Consider the following 17,679-nt stretch of genomic DNA (forward strand, 5'->3'; position numbering starts at 1 on the left):
ATTTTCCTAGCCAGCACCCAAACCAGATCGTCACTTCCCCTTGAGCAGATGAAAGGTGACCTCATTCATTCAGGTAGCAGGAAGCAGAGCTGAGATCATTAACCTACTTCCGTCTAACACCACGGCACTTTTATACGTGTTTTTATTGTCCTTAGAAACATAGGCTTTATAGGCTGATCATGTGAACGCTGTTAAAAGCAGAGCTAGGGCCTCTGAGAGGAACACAAATATCAGGAACTCGGATCTGTTCCCTTCCGGAGTTTATTAGCAGCACTTTGGCTCGAGGGCACATGGAGGCTGCAACTACGCACAGACGAAAAGCTCAACGTTTTCATCACAGAGATGTGTGGAACTTTAAGGTGGGCTATTAATATCAGGCTGCTGGCTTCTTGGCGCCTTTTCATGGCCAACTTGGCCATGTTTCAAGATGTTTCGGCTGTGCAAACGAGATGGTTCGAGGCCATATGATAGCTTTTCTCTCCCAGCCGTTGACCTAAGAATAGCCAACTGCCCCTGCCATTTCCAAGCCCTAATATGCCCTCCCCCCCCCCCCCCGGCCTCCTGTACCCCCTTTATGCCACTGCAAAGACAGACAGGATTTCAAGAGCTCATGGTTATTGCTTTCCAGGGTCCTTCTGTGTTTGCTTTGAAAAGGTCGGGTACAATGCTGGGATGTGTTGTTGTTCTTTCTTTTCAAAGCACCACTATGAATTTGATAAAGTAAATTGTTGTTCTAGCAGGAAGCAGTTAGGGGGTCACAAAATAAATAGCCGTAGAATTCAAATAAATCCCAAGAATAAAATCAAATAAATCCATGTGTGTATGCACAGTGATACATAAATACACTTTTTGGAAAGTGAGCATTTTTATCGCTGCCGGTCTGGACTCAAAAGTAATTGAAAAATTGTGGAGTTTATGGTGCAGTTTTTTTTTTTTCTTTAAGGGGCAGGCAGGGGCTTTGAGCAACAGGACATGAATTTAATTCTTTTTGAAAAACATGGAAGTGGAATTTTATCTTTCAAACAACCACTGATCTTGGGATTTTTTTTTTCTTTTTCCAGCTAATGAAATTCACATTTGGATGAAACCAATTTGTGAAGTTCAATAAGGGATGTAGACACTTTGGGGGGTGGACTTAGAGGCTTTGAATGGGTCTCTCTGAACAAATCTCTGGTTGGTATATTTCTGACATCTGACGTGACAGCTGACGTCATGAATAAGACTTTTGGGGGATAGGTGATGGTACCAGTCTTAACATTCCCTGGCTCTCCTTTGCTTGTGAGATGACATTCACACTTGGTATTGAAGTTGGGTGGTGGGAAGGGGAGGGCTGATGTGAAAGCTTGAACCAAGATAGAGTGAGGGTGTCCCGTTTTCTTGGAAGGAGTATTCAGGTGGGGTGGGGATGGGGGGAGAATGAGACAGCCTTTGGGACTTATCTTTTTCTGGGCAAGGGAGACTTTGCAGACACTGGCAAGGTAGGGACTTGCTGCTAGCCCGGAAGTAAGCGGGTGGGCTTGTGGGTTAGAGGCATTGAAGGCCAGACACTGATTGCACTATTCAGGCAGGAGACATGTTGGCTTTTACTTTTTTTGCTCCAGGGTTACATGGCCCTTTTCTGGACAGTTGATGGAATCCTTTGGCCAGGACCTTTAAAGGAATGGCAATCTGAGCCGGCTTATCAGAGCAGCTGCACCCAGTGCTCCCAGATGCCCCTGGGCTTGGCTTCAGGTCTATGGGAGGTGGGGCCCTGTCAGCTCTGCTCAGTCTTGCTTATTCTTTGAGCAGTCAAAGCAAACACTGGAAAAATTGCGTTCAAAGATCAGCTACTATGTGCCGAACTCAGTGCGACCAGAGGCTTGTGCTCACCTTTGACGAGAAGACTGAGGTTCTGGGAGATTCTGGAAGGTTCTGGAAGAGTTGAGAGTTGAAAGGGCCCACAGCCAAAAATCAGTGGTTCTAGGATTGACTTCCCAGTTCTCTGACCACCAGGCCTTCACTGAACCTTTCGCATGGCCATGAGCAAGCTTCTCAAAGATGATCTGGTGCAGACTTCCAAGAAAAATGCCCTCAGAGGCAGAGTGAACTATCAGTTGATGTAGGGCTCTGTTAGTAAATATTGTAAATCAGGTTTTCAGTTTTGTTTATCTATTTTGGTTTGGAGGGCCATGCCCAGCAGTGCTCCAGATAGGGTGCTTGGGATAGAACCTAGGGCTCCTGCATGCAGAGCCACTGATCCAGCCCTTGGAACATCTCCTCAACTTACAGGCTTTTGTTTTTAGCCACGCATTGCTCCCCCTCTGTGCTCTTGGGCCAGACAAGAAGACGATGCTATTCTCATCTAATAGCTGCGGGAGGGGAGGAAGAAGCCACAGGCTGTGGAATTTCTCTGTAGGCTGCAGATCACTCCAAATGCAGGGAATTGATGTCACTGAACATGTTGGGATTTGGGGTGCCCTTTTTGGTAGTGGGTCATTCTTTTTTGGCCTCCTTATATTAACGTTACCCCTTTCTCTCTCCCTCCCCCTTTTCTGTCTGGTTCATTCCATGTTCACCAGCTGGCCTGCCCTTCATCATCATCGAGACCAGCACCATCAAGCCTTACCAGCGAGGGTTTTACTGCAATGATGAGAGCATCAAGTATCCACTGAAAACTGGGGAGACGATCAATGATGCCGTGCTCTGTGCAGTGGGGATCGTCATTGCTATCCTGGCGGTAAGCAACCAGCCAGCCCGGTTCCCCATCTCTTACTTCACTGATCACCCACTCCCCCACAGACATAGAGATCCAGCACCATTTCCTTTCATGAAATTCCTCTATTTTATGCAGTGAAGAGACTATTACTAGCTGGAGTTTCACTTATAAGTGTATAGATACATTTTAAGTATGATCCAAGTATACTTAATACCATCCCCAACTACTTTGCATGAATTATCCTTACAACTATTTGTAGACTGTTCTCATCTTTTGTAGAAGAAAAGGATCCTCCGAATAAAATGTGTTGGCTCTAGTCACTCCATTAGCAAATGGTAGAGTTGGGATTTGAACTTGGCTGCTCTGCTTTGGCAGAGTCTGACTTCTGAGCCACTATGCTATCTAAGGGGAACCCCAGAGAAGGAGGAAAATGGCTTTGTTAAGGATTGTCCCATGACAGCAGCACAGCGATGGTTTAGGAAGTGCCTACAGATTTCACTGTGATCTCTGGCATGTCGTCCTGTTCTCTCATCCAGTGGTGTAGTGTCCAAGTGAAAATAAAATGGGACATAGTAGACCGGGCCCTTCTTTGACATGCGGAGCACCTGTACAACCAGGCATGACCATTTTTCTTCATTGTAAGTGGGAGGAGGAAGAGTTCATGAATATTGAGATACTTCACAAACTTTATTTATTTGGAGGGCAATTGGGACCATACTTGACTGTGCTCAGGGCTTACTCCTGGCTCTGTGCTTAGGGGATAATACGTGCTACTGTGGGTGGAACCCAGGTTTGCAGCATGCAAGGCAAGGAAGCCCCTTGGCTACTGCAAGGAAGCCCCTTAGCCTCTGTCTGTCTGTCAGTCTGTCTGTCTGTCTGTCTGTCTGTCTCTGTCTCTCGCTCTCTCTTCTCTCTCCTCGCTTTCCTCTCTCTCCTCTCCCCTCTCTGTCTCTCTGTCTCTTTGTCTTTCTCTCTTTGTCTCTCTGTCTCTCTCTCTCTGTCTCTCTGTCTCTCTCTCTCTCTCTCTCTCTCTCTCTCTGCTACTTGACAAACTCTTCATTACTAAGAAGGATACTTCCATGCAGGTGTAAAGTCAGAGTTAAACCCTTTTCTTTCTTTAAGGGATAGATCTCCACTTTGGATGCAAAATGTGCTGTGAACTTTTGATAAGGGCCAGAAAAATCTCGAGGCCCGGGAGGCATCTGGCCAGTATGGGCCTTGCTATTGATGTGTCTGCAGGGTCTTGGGATAGGGAGATGGAGTGAAGGTGATCTTATCGGTCACGTGAGAGCCTGCGTTTTCACAACTGTCCACTGGGCACCTCCAGTGTTGTGTTCTTTGCCCTGGCACCCAGCTATGTGGTGGCTGAAAGAAATGAACAGCTTCACCACTTCACAGCTTCATCAGTGTTTTACATGGATTCTTGAGATGCCTTTTATCTGCGGTAGCCCAAAAAGAATAGTCCATGTGGAATGAATGCTCCTGCCCTCACTGCGCAGATGGAAACACAGAAGCTCAGTGGGGTTCAGTGCTTAATGTTGAGAGTGAGTAAAACCTGAAACTGATGACTGTGCCCAGCTTGGTTCAGAGCCCTCTCCCCCTGTCACAGACTTGATTTTACAGCCCTACTTAACTCTTCCACCCCCACAAACAGCTCGCATGGATAGGCAGTGAACTAGTCATGCCTGGGTTGTGTCACATGCAGGAGGTGGATGGGACAGGAACCACATTTCATGAAGTTTTTTCTCTTGACTTTCCCACTCTGGGGGTTGGTTGTAAACTTTGAGACCCCCTCTTTGTGTTTTAATAACATCGTAAACCAGGCACACAATCCACAGTCTCAAACTAGGGAGAAAGGCTAGTAGAGTTCTTTCCAACCTTTAAAAGGAAAACAGTTCACTTGGCAACTGTAGTCCTTTCTTCAAGGTGGACTAAAGGGCTTTGTATGGAGAAACTGCGAAAGAGAAATTCTGACCTGACTTTGGGCTCCAAATGGATCAGAATGGGCTGGTGGAATGGCTTTCTGCAGTGAAGATCCTTAGAACAGAAGGCAGATAATCGTGCGGTAGTTTGTACTTGGGTGTGAGCAGGTGCTTTTTGACAGTTGCAGAACAGGCTCATTGCATGCCCTGGTGATTAGGGTGGCACAGGGACAGTCACGTGCTCTTGGCTCTTTCCACTGAGGATTTTTCTCTGCTTGCCTGGTGATCTGGTCCCATATCCAGCTCGGTGGAAAGAGAACCCCTTTGGAGGCCTTGTTCATGCTCTGTGGATTACACAAATCTCTGCTTTCTCATGTATAGAATGAGAACGGTGTTTGCCTGGAGCCAGGAGTTGCTGTAAGGATCATACGCTGTCTTTCATGGGCAGGCACTTGGTTGGCAGTCTGGGGGATGGAGTCGGTTCTGGTTTTCTGCTCTGCCCCTCTGTAGGGCAAAGGAAAGTGCTTAATAGCTTCATCGTCTTCTTCTTTTTTCTTTTTGGGGTCACACCCAGCAGTGCTCAGGGGTTCCTGGCTCTGCACTCAGAAATTACCCTTGGCAGTGCTTGGGGAACCTTATGGAATACTGGGGATTGAACCCGGGTTGGCTGCGTGCAAGGCAAATGCCCTCCCCCAACAACAACGTCTTAAAGGACCCTGTTTCTCTTGCCCTCTTCCTTCTTCAGGCAAAGCTTTCCTGTTTGGCAGCTCTTTCCCTGCTGCTTGCCAACACCAGTCCTTGCTTCCTCTCGAGATCCTAGCATTGCTGAGAGAAATCTGCTGGATGGAGCTCAGAGTAGCTTGTCTCTTGCCTTATGCCATGTTGATGTTTTAATTAAAATGCTCCCTGACCTCCCAGGTTTCCTTGAAGCAGCTTCTGCTGCAGCCTTGGCTAAAAGATCAGCCATGCCTTACAATGTCAGCAAAATCAATTTGGGTCCCCTTTTCCTATGGTTCTGAGAAGCACTGGGTGAGCAAATGCTAAGCTCACAGCAGCGATGGTCACATGCTCTTGTGTACCCTAGAGGCATGTGGATCCTTTGCAGAAGCCCGACATCTCGATCCTTGTCCTGTGCTGTTAAGCATGGGGTTAAAGGCATATGCTCTGTTTTCTGTCCTCGCTCCTCTGCTTCCAGTGCATAGCAAGTCAACTCACCTGGGGGGCGGGGGGGGGGCGGGGGGCTCTGCAGGCTCAGCTATTAAATGAAGATAACACCTTCTTGTGAAGGTTTTCAGAAACAAATGAGCGAATGTAGGCAAAGTAACTCTGCCTGATGCAAAAAAGGTCCACTTAAAAACTCTTATTATTATAAATAAGAGTTAACTGAGTCAAAAAGTAGAGAAGTATCTTCACCAAGACCACCTCTCTGGTAAGAATAGATTCGGAAGGAAATTGCTGTCTTTAAACTCTTCCTCTGCCCTGCTCCTTTCACATCGCTAATCAGTTAGAACCCAGGCCTCTTGACTCCCACTCCAGTGCTCTTTGTAAGGGGACTTTTATCTTCCAGTCTGGCTGCTACTGTATTCCAGCTGAAGGCATGTGTGTGATCCAGGCTCTGCTTGCCTCTTGCCTCCCACAAATCACCAAAGGACTCAGGGAAAAAGTAAAAATGCAAAGCTCCCTGAGTTTTTTTGGAGACTAAATAATTCACTTTGCTGCACTCGGCTCTGGCAAAGCTGCCCGCCAGCTTCAGGGGAGCACCACCACCACCACCACCACCACCACCACCATCACCATGGTTCCCCTCTCCGCACATGGACCCAGCAGGCTGTCTCCCGAATCTGCTTCTCATCACTGAGTGCGAGTGGTGAGTCATTAAGCCTTTACAAGACAGGGCCTTTTTTTTTTCTTTTTTGGTCACACCCAGTGATGCACAAGGGTTACTCCTGGCTTTGCATTCAGGAATCACTTCTGGTGGTGCTCAGGGGACCATATGGAATTCTGGGAATCGAACCCAGGTCAGCCACATGCAAGGCAAATGCCTTACCTGCAGTGCTATTGCACCAGCCCCTGTCAGGTTTGTTTAAAACAAGGGAAGCCTTGCCGGATGTGTTCCTTGCTTCTGTTTGAATTGTCCCCACAAGGCAGTGGGATGCTGGTGGGGTTGGTCCTGTGCTGGGTTCAGAGACACACACCCTCAAAAGGCAACAGAGAAAACAGACACCTTTCTGTGGCAGGAGATATGGAAAAATCTAGTCATGTTGACCTTTTTTGTCAGATGTATCTCAGGTTCTGGAATTATAGCATAATAGGAACTCCTTCCAAATCCACACGTCGATGGTTCCTACCCTGTCTTGTAAAGGCTTAATGACTCTAGCAGTGGTGAGATCAAGAGCAAATTATACAATATTATCTCCTAGTTAGCCTCTTTTCAGCTGGCCAGCACTGGGCTGTGAAGAGTATTAGGGGTGAAGATTTTAATATGGAAAAAAATGCACAATATTCTTATTGAAAATAAACATGGATTCAGTGCGTGCTTTGGTCGGACCCTGGCAGGGGGCAGACGGTGTCTTAATAGCTGGAAGCTGCTGCACAGTGAGTCATGGATGAATCCCCTTCTGGCCAGAAAAATGGCCCCGCTGAATCTGACTTCTGTGATCATAACATTTGTAACTGGGACAAAAGCTCAGAGTTTAGTCATCATTGGACAGAGGTACAGATTTTGACCTCTGTGCTTATTTGTTTTTATTTTGTCTACAGATCCAATGGTGTATACCCAGTCATTGATCCCTCAGAAATCAGCTCTACTTGTTTGCAAATGGGTGCTGGCAGGCCACCAGCTCAGTACTCTTGTTTGAGGGTTCAAATTAAGGGGCACAGTGTGTCACCAGGGACTGGCATTTTCATTTGGCCCTACAGTCTGCCCTGCAGAGCAGCTCTCCGATACACACACTTACTCATTTGCAACTGGCATTCAGCTTTGTCAGTGGTTACTGCAATGGTACTGGGATATGTGGAAATGAACACAGTAAGCCAGTGGCACTGCAGTGAAAAAGCACACCGAGACATGGGTGACCTGCACTAGTATCCAAGTGTTAAGTGAATTCCTCATCACTAGTTAGTGCAAGACCAGACCAGAATTCTTCTGATTCTAAGGCTGATGCTTTTTTCTACAATTACACTGTGCTTGCCTTCTAAGTCTCCCTACCTCCAAGGTGTTTTCTCATGGGGTGGCAAGTATTGGGGACTCCATGGGCCTCCTCTCCCGGCTGGCTGCATGGAACCTGTCAGAGTTGCCCCACTTCAGGCAGGAGCAGCGCCTTCAGTCCGTATTGCCTTGTATCACGCCTTACCAAAGGTCCCATCTCCCCAGCTGGGTTCCAGGAAGGCAGAGGCCAACCATGCTTTGCCTTTTGCACATGATTGGGATGACACATATGGCTTCTCCAGGCCACACAACCATGATCTCTTCTCTGTCTCAGCAGTGACTGCTGAATTGTCCTTTCTATCTATATTCCAGTGACTCTGTTGGTTTGTGTTTTTGTTTTTGTGCCTTCCCCAGTGATGCTCAGGAGTTATTCTTGTCTCTGCTCTCAGGAATTACTCCAGGAAATACTTGGGGGACCAGGTTGCATGCCGAGGATTGAACCCAGGTCAGCTGCATGCAAGACCAATACCCACTGTACTATGGCTCCAGTTCCTTCCCAGTTACTCTGTCAGCTGCAGCTGAGCAGGGTTTCTCTAAGGTAGTTGTGTCCCTTGCTAGTGGAAGATAAAGACCTGGTTGCTTATTTGTAATAAGGACAGAGGAAGATCATACACTTGGGGCATAAAATCATAAGCATTAAGCCAGAAGATGTCAGAGAGTTGGGAAAATATACTGTTGGCTTCCCTAAAGTCTTAAGTCCACGTGCACCCAGTGCCCTATACCACAGTCTCAGATCTTGCCAGAGAGACAAGAAGAAGAGCTTCATGCCTCTGAGACCTGTTTACTCAGGATCAGACTCTGGTCTGACCACATCTGGACTTCATTACTTCCTCCTGACCCCCACTCTTTCTCCCTTTATCTGAGTGAGCACTGCCAAGAAAACAAGGTTCCCTGAGATTGCCTCCTCATTAAAGTTTAGTCGAGTTTTCAGCTCTGAAACAAAAAAAGTCAAGTCGTGCTGTCCTCCTGGTGTCTTGGTGGGAAACCCAGTCAGTCCCCCGGTTTACAATCCACTACATCTGTGTAATTACCAAGACCACCAACATCGAGTGGCCACATTATACCCTTCAACTCTGTTGTCCCAGATAAGCTGGCTACAGCGTTCTTCGGAGACCCTTATCCCAGGGGGTCTGGGCGCAGCAGAAGGGCAACTGTTTGTGATTTCACAAACATATGGGCATGAAGATGACAAGAGGAGCTAAGTGTAGCTCGTTCTCACTGCCCACCACTCTCCCTCTCTCAGGAGTCCATGACAGTGCAGTGAAGGTGACAGTCGTCCCCATTTTTCGGGATCACACTCGGGAGGCAGAGAAACCCTTTCTGGGAGTGTTCTGGGGACTGAGGTAAGGTGCTAGGTAACATTCATGAGCTATCACATGGGTGGAAATCCAGAATGCCATGTCTTCCATCCTCTTCAATAGCTGCTGGAGGTCGGCCTCATTCACCCCATTGCACAAATGTGGTGGGAGGGGGGCGGGCTGCAGAGACTTGCAAGGGTGAGGGGACTGGTGTGAAGTAACTGCTTAGTGATTGGGGGCGGGGAAGCAGCAGTGAAGGCCCGGGTCAGTCTGACTTCAAAGCACTTGAGCTGACATTCATTGAAGACCCCCTCTGTGCTCGGTGCCGTCCAGAGCATTTTTTAGTTACCCAGAAAAGCTTTTAGTTTGAGGCTTGGAGAACTCAGGGCATGGAGGAAGATCAAGTAGCCAGACCACCTGAGAGCCACAGTGTGTGATGGTGTTTTGAAGGGAATGATCCTCTCTGTATGAGAGCTTGGAGAGGCTTTTCTTCTAATGAGCAAGCACTGGTGTGGGTACGTTAGCCCAGCAGAATCACATCCCCCCCCCACCCGTAAGCCCCCAAAATATTTCAAGGGGACCAGAGTTGAAAATTGCACAAAATGGGGATGGGGGAAAGAGAACAATAGAATGAGACTAGGGACCAACCGATAGGATGAGGGATTCATGGAAGCAAAACAAGGTTGGAAAATAGTTGAGAACCATGTCTTAATCCATATGCTGATAGATCAGGTGTACTGGGAGGGTAAGGACAGTGACGGCTACACTATTAGATCATCAAGGGGACTGAAGACTTCATCAGAGAATCAGAAGACAGTCAGGGTTGTGCAGAATGATGGGCTCTAGAGAGCTGAATTCAAGGAAAAAATTGCAGATGGCGGTGTCTGCTCTAGGCATTCAGAGGCAGATCACTGATTGTTGTTCTGTGGGCAAGATTTTTATCACTATCACTACCTGGAGCATGACCATCCCATTATTGTCATCATCGTCCCAGTTAATTACCACAATAGCTCCTGAGCTCTTGGTACTGTTCTTATCCCTGTTTTGTTTGACACATAAGAAGCCAGAGTTGTAGAGCTCATTGTCCAACTCTTAAGTAAAAGAGTCACAGCTCTAACCCAGTATACTTGCTGGCACTTAAGGATAGAGGGTTCTTCCCCCAAGACCCTGCCAGTCCAAGTCGAGGGGGCTATTTCAGTGATAAATAGAGTGAAATAGTCATGTTGTTTGCAGGTCTCATCGGTGGAGTGAATTAGGGGGTAGATGAAGTAAGGTGGAAAAGATGAGTGAAAGATCGCTGAGGTTTTGCACCAACCAGTTCATTGGTAAGAGGTTGACAAAAGTCTTCTAAGCGGGCTTGAACAGTTTTCCTTCCAAGGTAAAGGGAAGGGTGAACCACAGTGATGAAGGTAGAGGGAAGAGACAGAAATGGATATGAGACACAAAATGAGCTGACGTTGATGACAATGGGGGAAAGAAGAGGGTAGAGTCCTGACTTTGGGGGACAGAATGATGCTTCCTGCTTTGGATGGTTCTCAAGACTTGTAAGTGGAGCACAGACGTGACTGATTTCAGGGACCAAGTATTTCTGTGACCTCTGCATTCTAGATACTGGAATTACGACTTATCTATAGACTCTAGTAACTCTTCTGGAGGTCTGGGATAGATCTGGGTCTTTATTCTCTCCATCTCAGGATGGTGCGTGCCTTTATAGTTATCCTTTGGGACTAAGCAAAAAAAAAAAACAAAAAACGTTCTTCCTTCTTTATTTTTTTCTCCTCAAAAGTGTGTTGAATGAATCTCTCCTGGGCTCACGGTAATCCTCGTAACTGAAATGGAAAGAAGGACTTCACGCTCTGGCTGGCAGGGACCCGGGTATGGAAGTTCCTTATGAGACCACTTGGCCCTTCTCAGGTGCTCTGTGAAGTTGTTCCCCTGCAGACCCTGCTGCCTGCTCGGACTTTTGTTTGTTTTTGATTTTTTGCTTTTTGGGTCACACCCAGCAATGCTCAGGGGTGACTTCTGGCTCTGCACTCAGGAATTTCTCCTGGCAGTGCTTGGGGGACCATATGGGATGCTGGGGATAGAACCCAGGTCAGCCGTGTGCAAGGCAAACACCCTACCCTCTGTACTATTGCTCCGGCCTTACCTCAGACTTATACAAGACAGAAAGTGGCTTGCTGTCATGACAGAGTACAAGCATTAGAACAAGAGGTCCAGGTCTGGAACTGCCCCCATTTGTGATCTAGGACAATCTGCTGGTACCTCTGACCTTCATAAAATGTTGATAATAATATGAGAGTCATGTGGGGGGGCGTGAAAATATTTTGTGCATTGGGAAATGTGGTGCAAACATTACTACTATTAAAGCAGGTCAGAATGGGACTGGGGGCAGCTCAGGAGCATTTCCACTCCCTGAAAGGGGTTGCCAGGGCGCTGAGTGCCAACATCTTGACTTTACTCGGGACAGCCTGTCAATAGAACGGAACGTTAAAAATGACACAAATGATCGAGGAGGTTGTTTTTGCTGCTTTGGAGTTAGCCCTCTTTCCACTGGGCTCTCTTGAAAAAGGCATTTGGGATTCAGTGATCAAAGCCAACATCACACACACAGACACGCACACATGCACACACGCGCACGCACACGCACACGCACACACTCACACGCACACAGTATGTTTACCCTGAAGACTTGGTAGTTCTAAATACTTAAATTTGGAAGGTTCTCAATTAAGAAACCCTTGGAACCAAGTCTTTTGGGGAAAAAATGTGTTCGATAAATGTTGTTTTTCGTTTGTTTGTTTTTTCTGTTTCTCCTTCTCAATGGAAGAAGAAACAGAAAATTATCCCTTGGAGAACTCTTCCACCAGGTGTTGGGCACTTGACATATCACTTTATTGAATCCTGGCAATCCTACCAGGGAGATATTATCAGGCTTATTTTATAGAGCAGGAACCCAGAGCCCAGAGATGACATCACTGGCCAAAGGTAAGAGACGGCATTCAGAGAGAGACTGTACTGGCTGCAAAGTCAGTGTTTCTCTCTCCATCCCTTGCTCTCTCCTTTCCAAAAAGTCTGTTCTAATGTTTTTCCAAATTTCCTCTCTGGAACAGTTTGATATCTGTGAGTATGTAGGTAGTTGAGTTCTTTTTTTTCCCCCCACCGCTCCACCAGAAAATACAGGAAGGGGAACTGTCTTAGAATCAGAGACGACGTCCCCTCAAACCATAGCGGTTTCCAAGCAAGGACTGATTCCTTTCTGTCCGCTCACAGCTTAATTGCAATGCTTTTCCACTTTATTAGTTTCCAGATTCTGGGCCAAGTGTTTTAAAAAGCAGGTAGGGGAGAGTTTCTCCTATATGCTCCTGGCAGCCTGCCATCACCCCCAGAATCTGTGGCTTGCTATTTCAGAAAGGGATCCACACTGAAGGCCTCGCCCCCACCCCTAGACTCCCACCCAGTGAAACGTACATATCACAACTCTGCTGATGGAAGCAGAAATGCTGGCTCTGGGGGCCAGAGTCCAGGCTGGGGACAGAGTCTTTGTAGGTTTAGAGGGGGCCACGGGAGGCGGTGGAGAAGGAAGAGCTTATTTTATTACCCAGGAATAAAAACATTGTGTGTAATGAATAAAGTCCGAAAGCAGTAAATCTGGGGATCCAGAGTTAGGTGTGTAACGTGTTGGGGGAACAGTTTAAGCCTTTGCCTCTTCTGCAGGGGAGAGGTATTTGGGCTGCCTCTCACAACACGAATTTCATTAAACGGTCTTTTAAGGGTTAGGATTACAAGAAGCCAAGTCCGGCTGGTTCCTAAGGATGATTTATGGCTGTGTTGGCGACTCCCCGACCCTTCTGTACAAGGGGATAGAGAAAATACATAATTTGTTGCTCATTAACTCCCAGATCTGTCAGGGTTGCCCCAGAAGTTTTGTGGACTTGGAGTCATATGTCTGCTAAATGGCTTCAACCTGGTTCTTAAAATATGCCATTGCAATTCTACAGTGGACGCTTTGTCACAACAACAGACATAGTAAAATTATCTCCGTGCAGTCAGCATGGGGTTTTGGGCTTGAGAGTCCAAACAACTGGACTCTGACACTTTGCTCTGTCACTCACTAGTCTCACCGTCCTTCAGGTCAGTCACCACGTCTGAGAGGCTTAATGTGCCCATCTGTGGAATGGGTACAGCCTCAGAACATGGTAGGTTGCATGGAACTGTAAAGGATCGTGAAGGATTGCTGCTCTGATGAGCACTGTTTTCAAGAAGCATTTGAATTCCCAGGTTCCTGTAATTGGTACTGACAATCCAAGTTTCAGAAGAAAGGGCTGGTAGAGCTGCAAGGAAGGAACCATAGGGTTGGAAGCAAACCCTTTTCCACCACAGACTAAGGGAAGCGGGTGATCCATCTCAGATGAATCAGTGAGTGAACACGTGGAAGGCTCGTTTGCAGTCCTCCTTCATTGCAGGGGTCTTGTAGCCTCACACCGGGCATCATACTCAAGCTGAGGCCATTTGGAAATCCTTTCTGCGTCTGTGACCAGAGGCTGCTTCAAGGAGCATCCCAAGGCAGGGTGGAGCGTGGGACCCGTAGGGTTATCTCTGTTCCTGCTTCTTCCCTTTACTTGGGGGCCAGGGTAGAGGTAGCAGAGAGAGTTGAGGATAAATGTCACGACAGTGATGAAGAGTTTAGCACCTTTGTGTTTTTCATATGGAGAAATTGACATTCCTCATACATTCATTCATTCATTGAGTAAGTGAGACTCAAGCTCTGGGTCCCTGACCTCTTGTTTTGGGTTCCTCCGTCTGCATCTAAAGTCACGTGGAGAAGATTTATAAATAAAGAGTCAGAAAGAGAACCCGATGAACATGATTGTGGAAAGATGCATCTGGAACTTGTTAGCCTGTAAGGTTACATAGGGTAAAAGTATAAACAGGTTCAAAAGGGGAATTAGACCAGGAATGGTAGGAAAGAATTCTGGGCGGGGAGTCGGGACACCTGGGTCTAATCTTTAGCTGTGAGTTAATTAGGACCTCGGTTTCTTCCATATATAATAGCCCCTTTCATTTCGGACTTGCTGTGCTTCTCAGATTTTAATCTCAGAAAAAAATGTTATCAAAGGACTCTTGCTAATGTGTAGAGGATATGTCCAATTTTGCAACTACTGTCTTGCCCCCTTTCATTCATTCATCCACTCATGTTTGAGCACCTAGGAGGAGTCAGGCCATTTGTCTCATTCTTCGAAGGCATGGCAAGGCCAGGGTGCTGGCCTGGACTGGCCTTTGGCCATCTCTCTCCTGTAGAATCCCCTTTCAGACGGTCTGGGAAAACAACACGTGAACACATGGAGCAAGAGCACCAGCACTTGGGCTGGAGCAATAGCACAGCGGCTAGGACTTTTGCCTGGCATGGGGCTGACCTGGGTTTGATCCGCAGCATCCCATATGGTCCCCTGAGCACCGCTAGGAGTAATCCCTGAGCACAGATCTAGGAGTAACCCCTGAGCATCCTCCAATGTGACGCAAAAAGAAGAGAGAGAGAGAGTAAGAGAGAGAGACAGACAGAGAGACAGAGAGAGAGCCAGCACTGAGCAATGCAGAGGCCCTGTAGATGTGTCTAGTTGGGGGGTCCTGGTTTCACTGCCTTTCCCTGGCTTCTATGGCATTGCCATTCTCACAGTCAGTCATTCTATCTCTGAACTCTGGAGACCCCAAGGGCCTGGGTCAGTCCCCAACTCTGGATGCCTTCCCCTCACGCAGGTGAATAGCATGGTACCCTCAGGAGGATCCTCATCTATGGCTTTCCCTGTGGTTAGAAACATGCTCCCTGAAAGGGCAAGTGTGGCTCATCGTCCAGGGGAGGAAGTGTGAAAGGGACATTGTGGTGAGTGATGAGGTGACTGTTCTACCGCTGGATGTGGTCGCAAGCAGGAAGTGGCCAGGCCATGCTGTGGTGTTGAGGCCAGCCAGCTGTGTGGTGGGGCATGGCCAAGGTGGATTGGCCTTGCCTTCATGCCAGCTGCCTGGGCATCCCTGGCACTGACCTAATTGGGACAGTTTCTCCCCACCCGCTCCCGCTGTTCTGAATGAAAATCCAGGCAGTTTCAGTTGAGTTATTTCCTGTCTTGGAACCTCAGTGGATGAATCCCTCGTGATTGTGGGTGTTTTATGAAGTGAAGGGTATAAAAGCAGAGCCTGGCATGTTGGCATTTAGATGATTAGTGATGGGTAACCTTAAAAAGAAAAAAATTTTTTGAACTGCTATAAATGCCACGTTAAAAGTGCCTTGGTTTGGGGGCTAGAGACACAGCACAGTGGGTAGGGCATTTGTACCTTGCATGCACCCAACCCAGATTCAATCTCGGGTATCCCAAGCCCCACCAGGAGTGATCCTTAAGTGCAGAGTGCGGAAGTAAAAGCTCTGAGCACCACTATGTGTGGCCTCAAAACCACACCAAGAAAACTTGCTGATTTGGGGCTGTAGAGATAACACTGGACTTAGGTATACTAACTTTGCACACGACCAACCCTGATTTGATCCCCAGAACCACATATGGTCCCTTAACCCTGCCAGGAGTGACTCCCAAGCTCAGAGCTGTGAGAAGACCCCCCCCCCCCCGAGTCCCAGCAATAGAGTGCCTAGTTTCTAACCCAGCATTGCTTTCTTCCACATCCTTCCAAAGGGCCAAATGGAAGAAATACTTCATGTGATGCCTGCTGCTTTCCTTTCCCGTTAAGCCCACAGCCTTGCAAAGCAGAGCAGCCTCCCCTTCATGGAGAAGCCATCAAGCCCTTATTTGTCTCTTTCTTCATTAAGAAAAAAATCCTATAGACATGCCTCTCCCCCCATATATAGGTGTTTGTGAATTTTTCTTGTTTTATAGGTTCTTTATGGCCAGGTAGAACTTTTCTGGAAAAATAAAGTAACATAAAGGAGGGCTAGATTGGTGTCACAGCAGGTAGGGTGTTTGCCATGCACGCAGAGAACTCAGGTTTGATTTCTAGCATGCCATATGGTCCCCTGAGCACTGTCAGGAGTAATTCCTGAGCGCAGAATCAGGGGTAACCCCTGAGCATCACCAGGTGTGACCCAAAAAACAAACAAAACAAAACAAAAAACCCATAAAGGAAATAATGGCTGCGTTTGGCACCATGGTCCCCCACCCTGTGCCTCTTCGTGTCTGAATACCTGGACTCTTGAGCTTCAGTTTTATACCAGCCTCCTGGGGTCGTTATGGATCCGTTATGACATCTGTTCTGAAGATGAGTCTCCCCATGCCCTAATTCCTCTCTTGGTTTCCTTCCAGATCATCACCGGGGAATTCTACCGGATCTATTACCTGAAGGAGAAGTCTCGCTCGACCATTCAGAACCCCTACGTGGCGGCCCTCTATAAGCAAGTGGGGTGCTTCCTCTTCGGCTGTGCCATCAGCCAGTCCTTCACGGACATTGCCAAAGTCGCCATAGGGCGTCTGCGTCCTCACTTCTTGAGCGTCTGCAACCCTGATTTCCGCCACATCAACTGCTCAGAAGGCTACATTCAGACGTACACGTGCAGAGGTGATGACAGTAAAGTCCAGGAAGCCAGGTGAGATGCCTCTCTGCCAGCCCCCACCCTGATACAGGCAACTTGGGGAGCATGTCCTCAGCACCTACTAGTTGCTAGACTCTGCTCTGGGGCTCAGATGTCATTGAATAGATACAAATCCCTCTTCCTGAGGACTCTGCTGTGCAGTGCTTGAGAAAGAATGTAAAGAAATGATGATGGGGGCTGGAGAGAAATAGGACTGTTGGTATGGTGCTTGCCTTGTGTGTTCCATCCAAGCACACCAAATGATTCCCCAAGCCCCAGCTGGAGTGGCTTTGAGCCAGGACTGAGCCCTGAGCACTGCTGGGTGTGTGCCCCCAAAGGAAACATAAAAACTTTGGTGCTACCTATCTACAGCAGGTATGGTGCTTGCCTTCCATAAAACCTACACCAGTTCAATCCCCGGCATCCCCAATGGTCCCCCAATATCACCAGGAGTAATTTCTGAGTGCAAAGTCAGGAGTAGCCTCTGAGCATTGCGCTCTCGCTCTCTCTATCTCTCTCCTCTCTCTCTTTCTCTCTCTATTTCTGTCTCTCTCCTGATTGTAGAACTCGAACACACACACACACACACACACACACACACACACACACACACACCAACCAATAAACCAAAAATAAAATAAAATGATTATGACAGAACCTTGGTAAGTTCATTTGTTCATTCATGAGTTCATGGCACCTGCCATGTTCCTTGTTCTAGGCACAGTCAGGGTCTTGGGTGGGAAGACTGGGATAGGTGTGTGGGAGGTGACTCTGACCCTTCACGATCCTCTCTTGCTTTTACAGGAAGTCCTTCTTCTCTGGCCATGCCTCCTTCTCCATGTACACCATGCTGTATTTGGTGGTAAGTTCTTTCCCTCTGATTCCGGTAGGCTCCAGGGTCCACTCCTAGCTTAAGTCCCCTCTGTATAAGGAGCCGTCAGTCACACTTTACCTTGCCATCCTTGAAAAAGAAGTTGCTGGAAGTA

At 47.6% G+C, this 17,679-nt stretch overlaps 1 protein-coding gene across 1 annotated transcript in view; it reads left to right on the forward strand.

Annotated features, from left to right (window-relative positions):
* PLPP3 (phospholipid phosphatase 3) overlaps nucleotides 1–17,679 on the forward strand; it is an 84,914-nt gene that overhangs the window by 39,260 nt on the left and 27,975 nt on the right. Inside the window, exons 2-4 of the mRNA XM_056122298.1 lie at nucleotides 2,559–2,716; nucleotides 16,428–16,708; nucleotides 17,498–17,555. Of these exons, the coding sequence (XP_055978273.1) occupies nucleotides 2,559–2,716; nucleotides 16,428–16,708; nucleotides 17,498–17,555 (497 nt within the window). The remainder of the gene's footprint in view (nucleotides 1–2,558; nucleotides 2,717–16,427; nucleotides 16,709–17,497; nucleotides 17,556–17,679) is intronic.

Source organism: Sorex fumeus, unplaced genomic scaffold (assembly GCF_029834395.1).
Source record: "Sorex fumeus unplaced genomic scaffold, SorFum_2.1 ptg000045l, whole genome shotgun sequence".
In the NCBI taxonomy this organism is placed as follows: Eukaryota; Metazoa; Chordata; class Mammalia; order Eulipotyphla; family Soricidae; genus Sorex; species Sorex fumeus.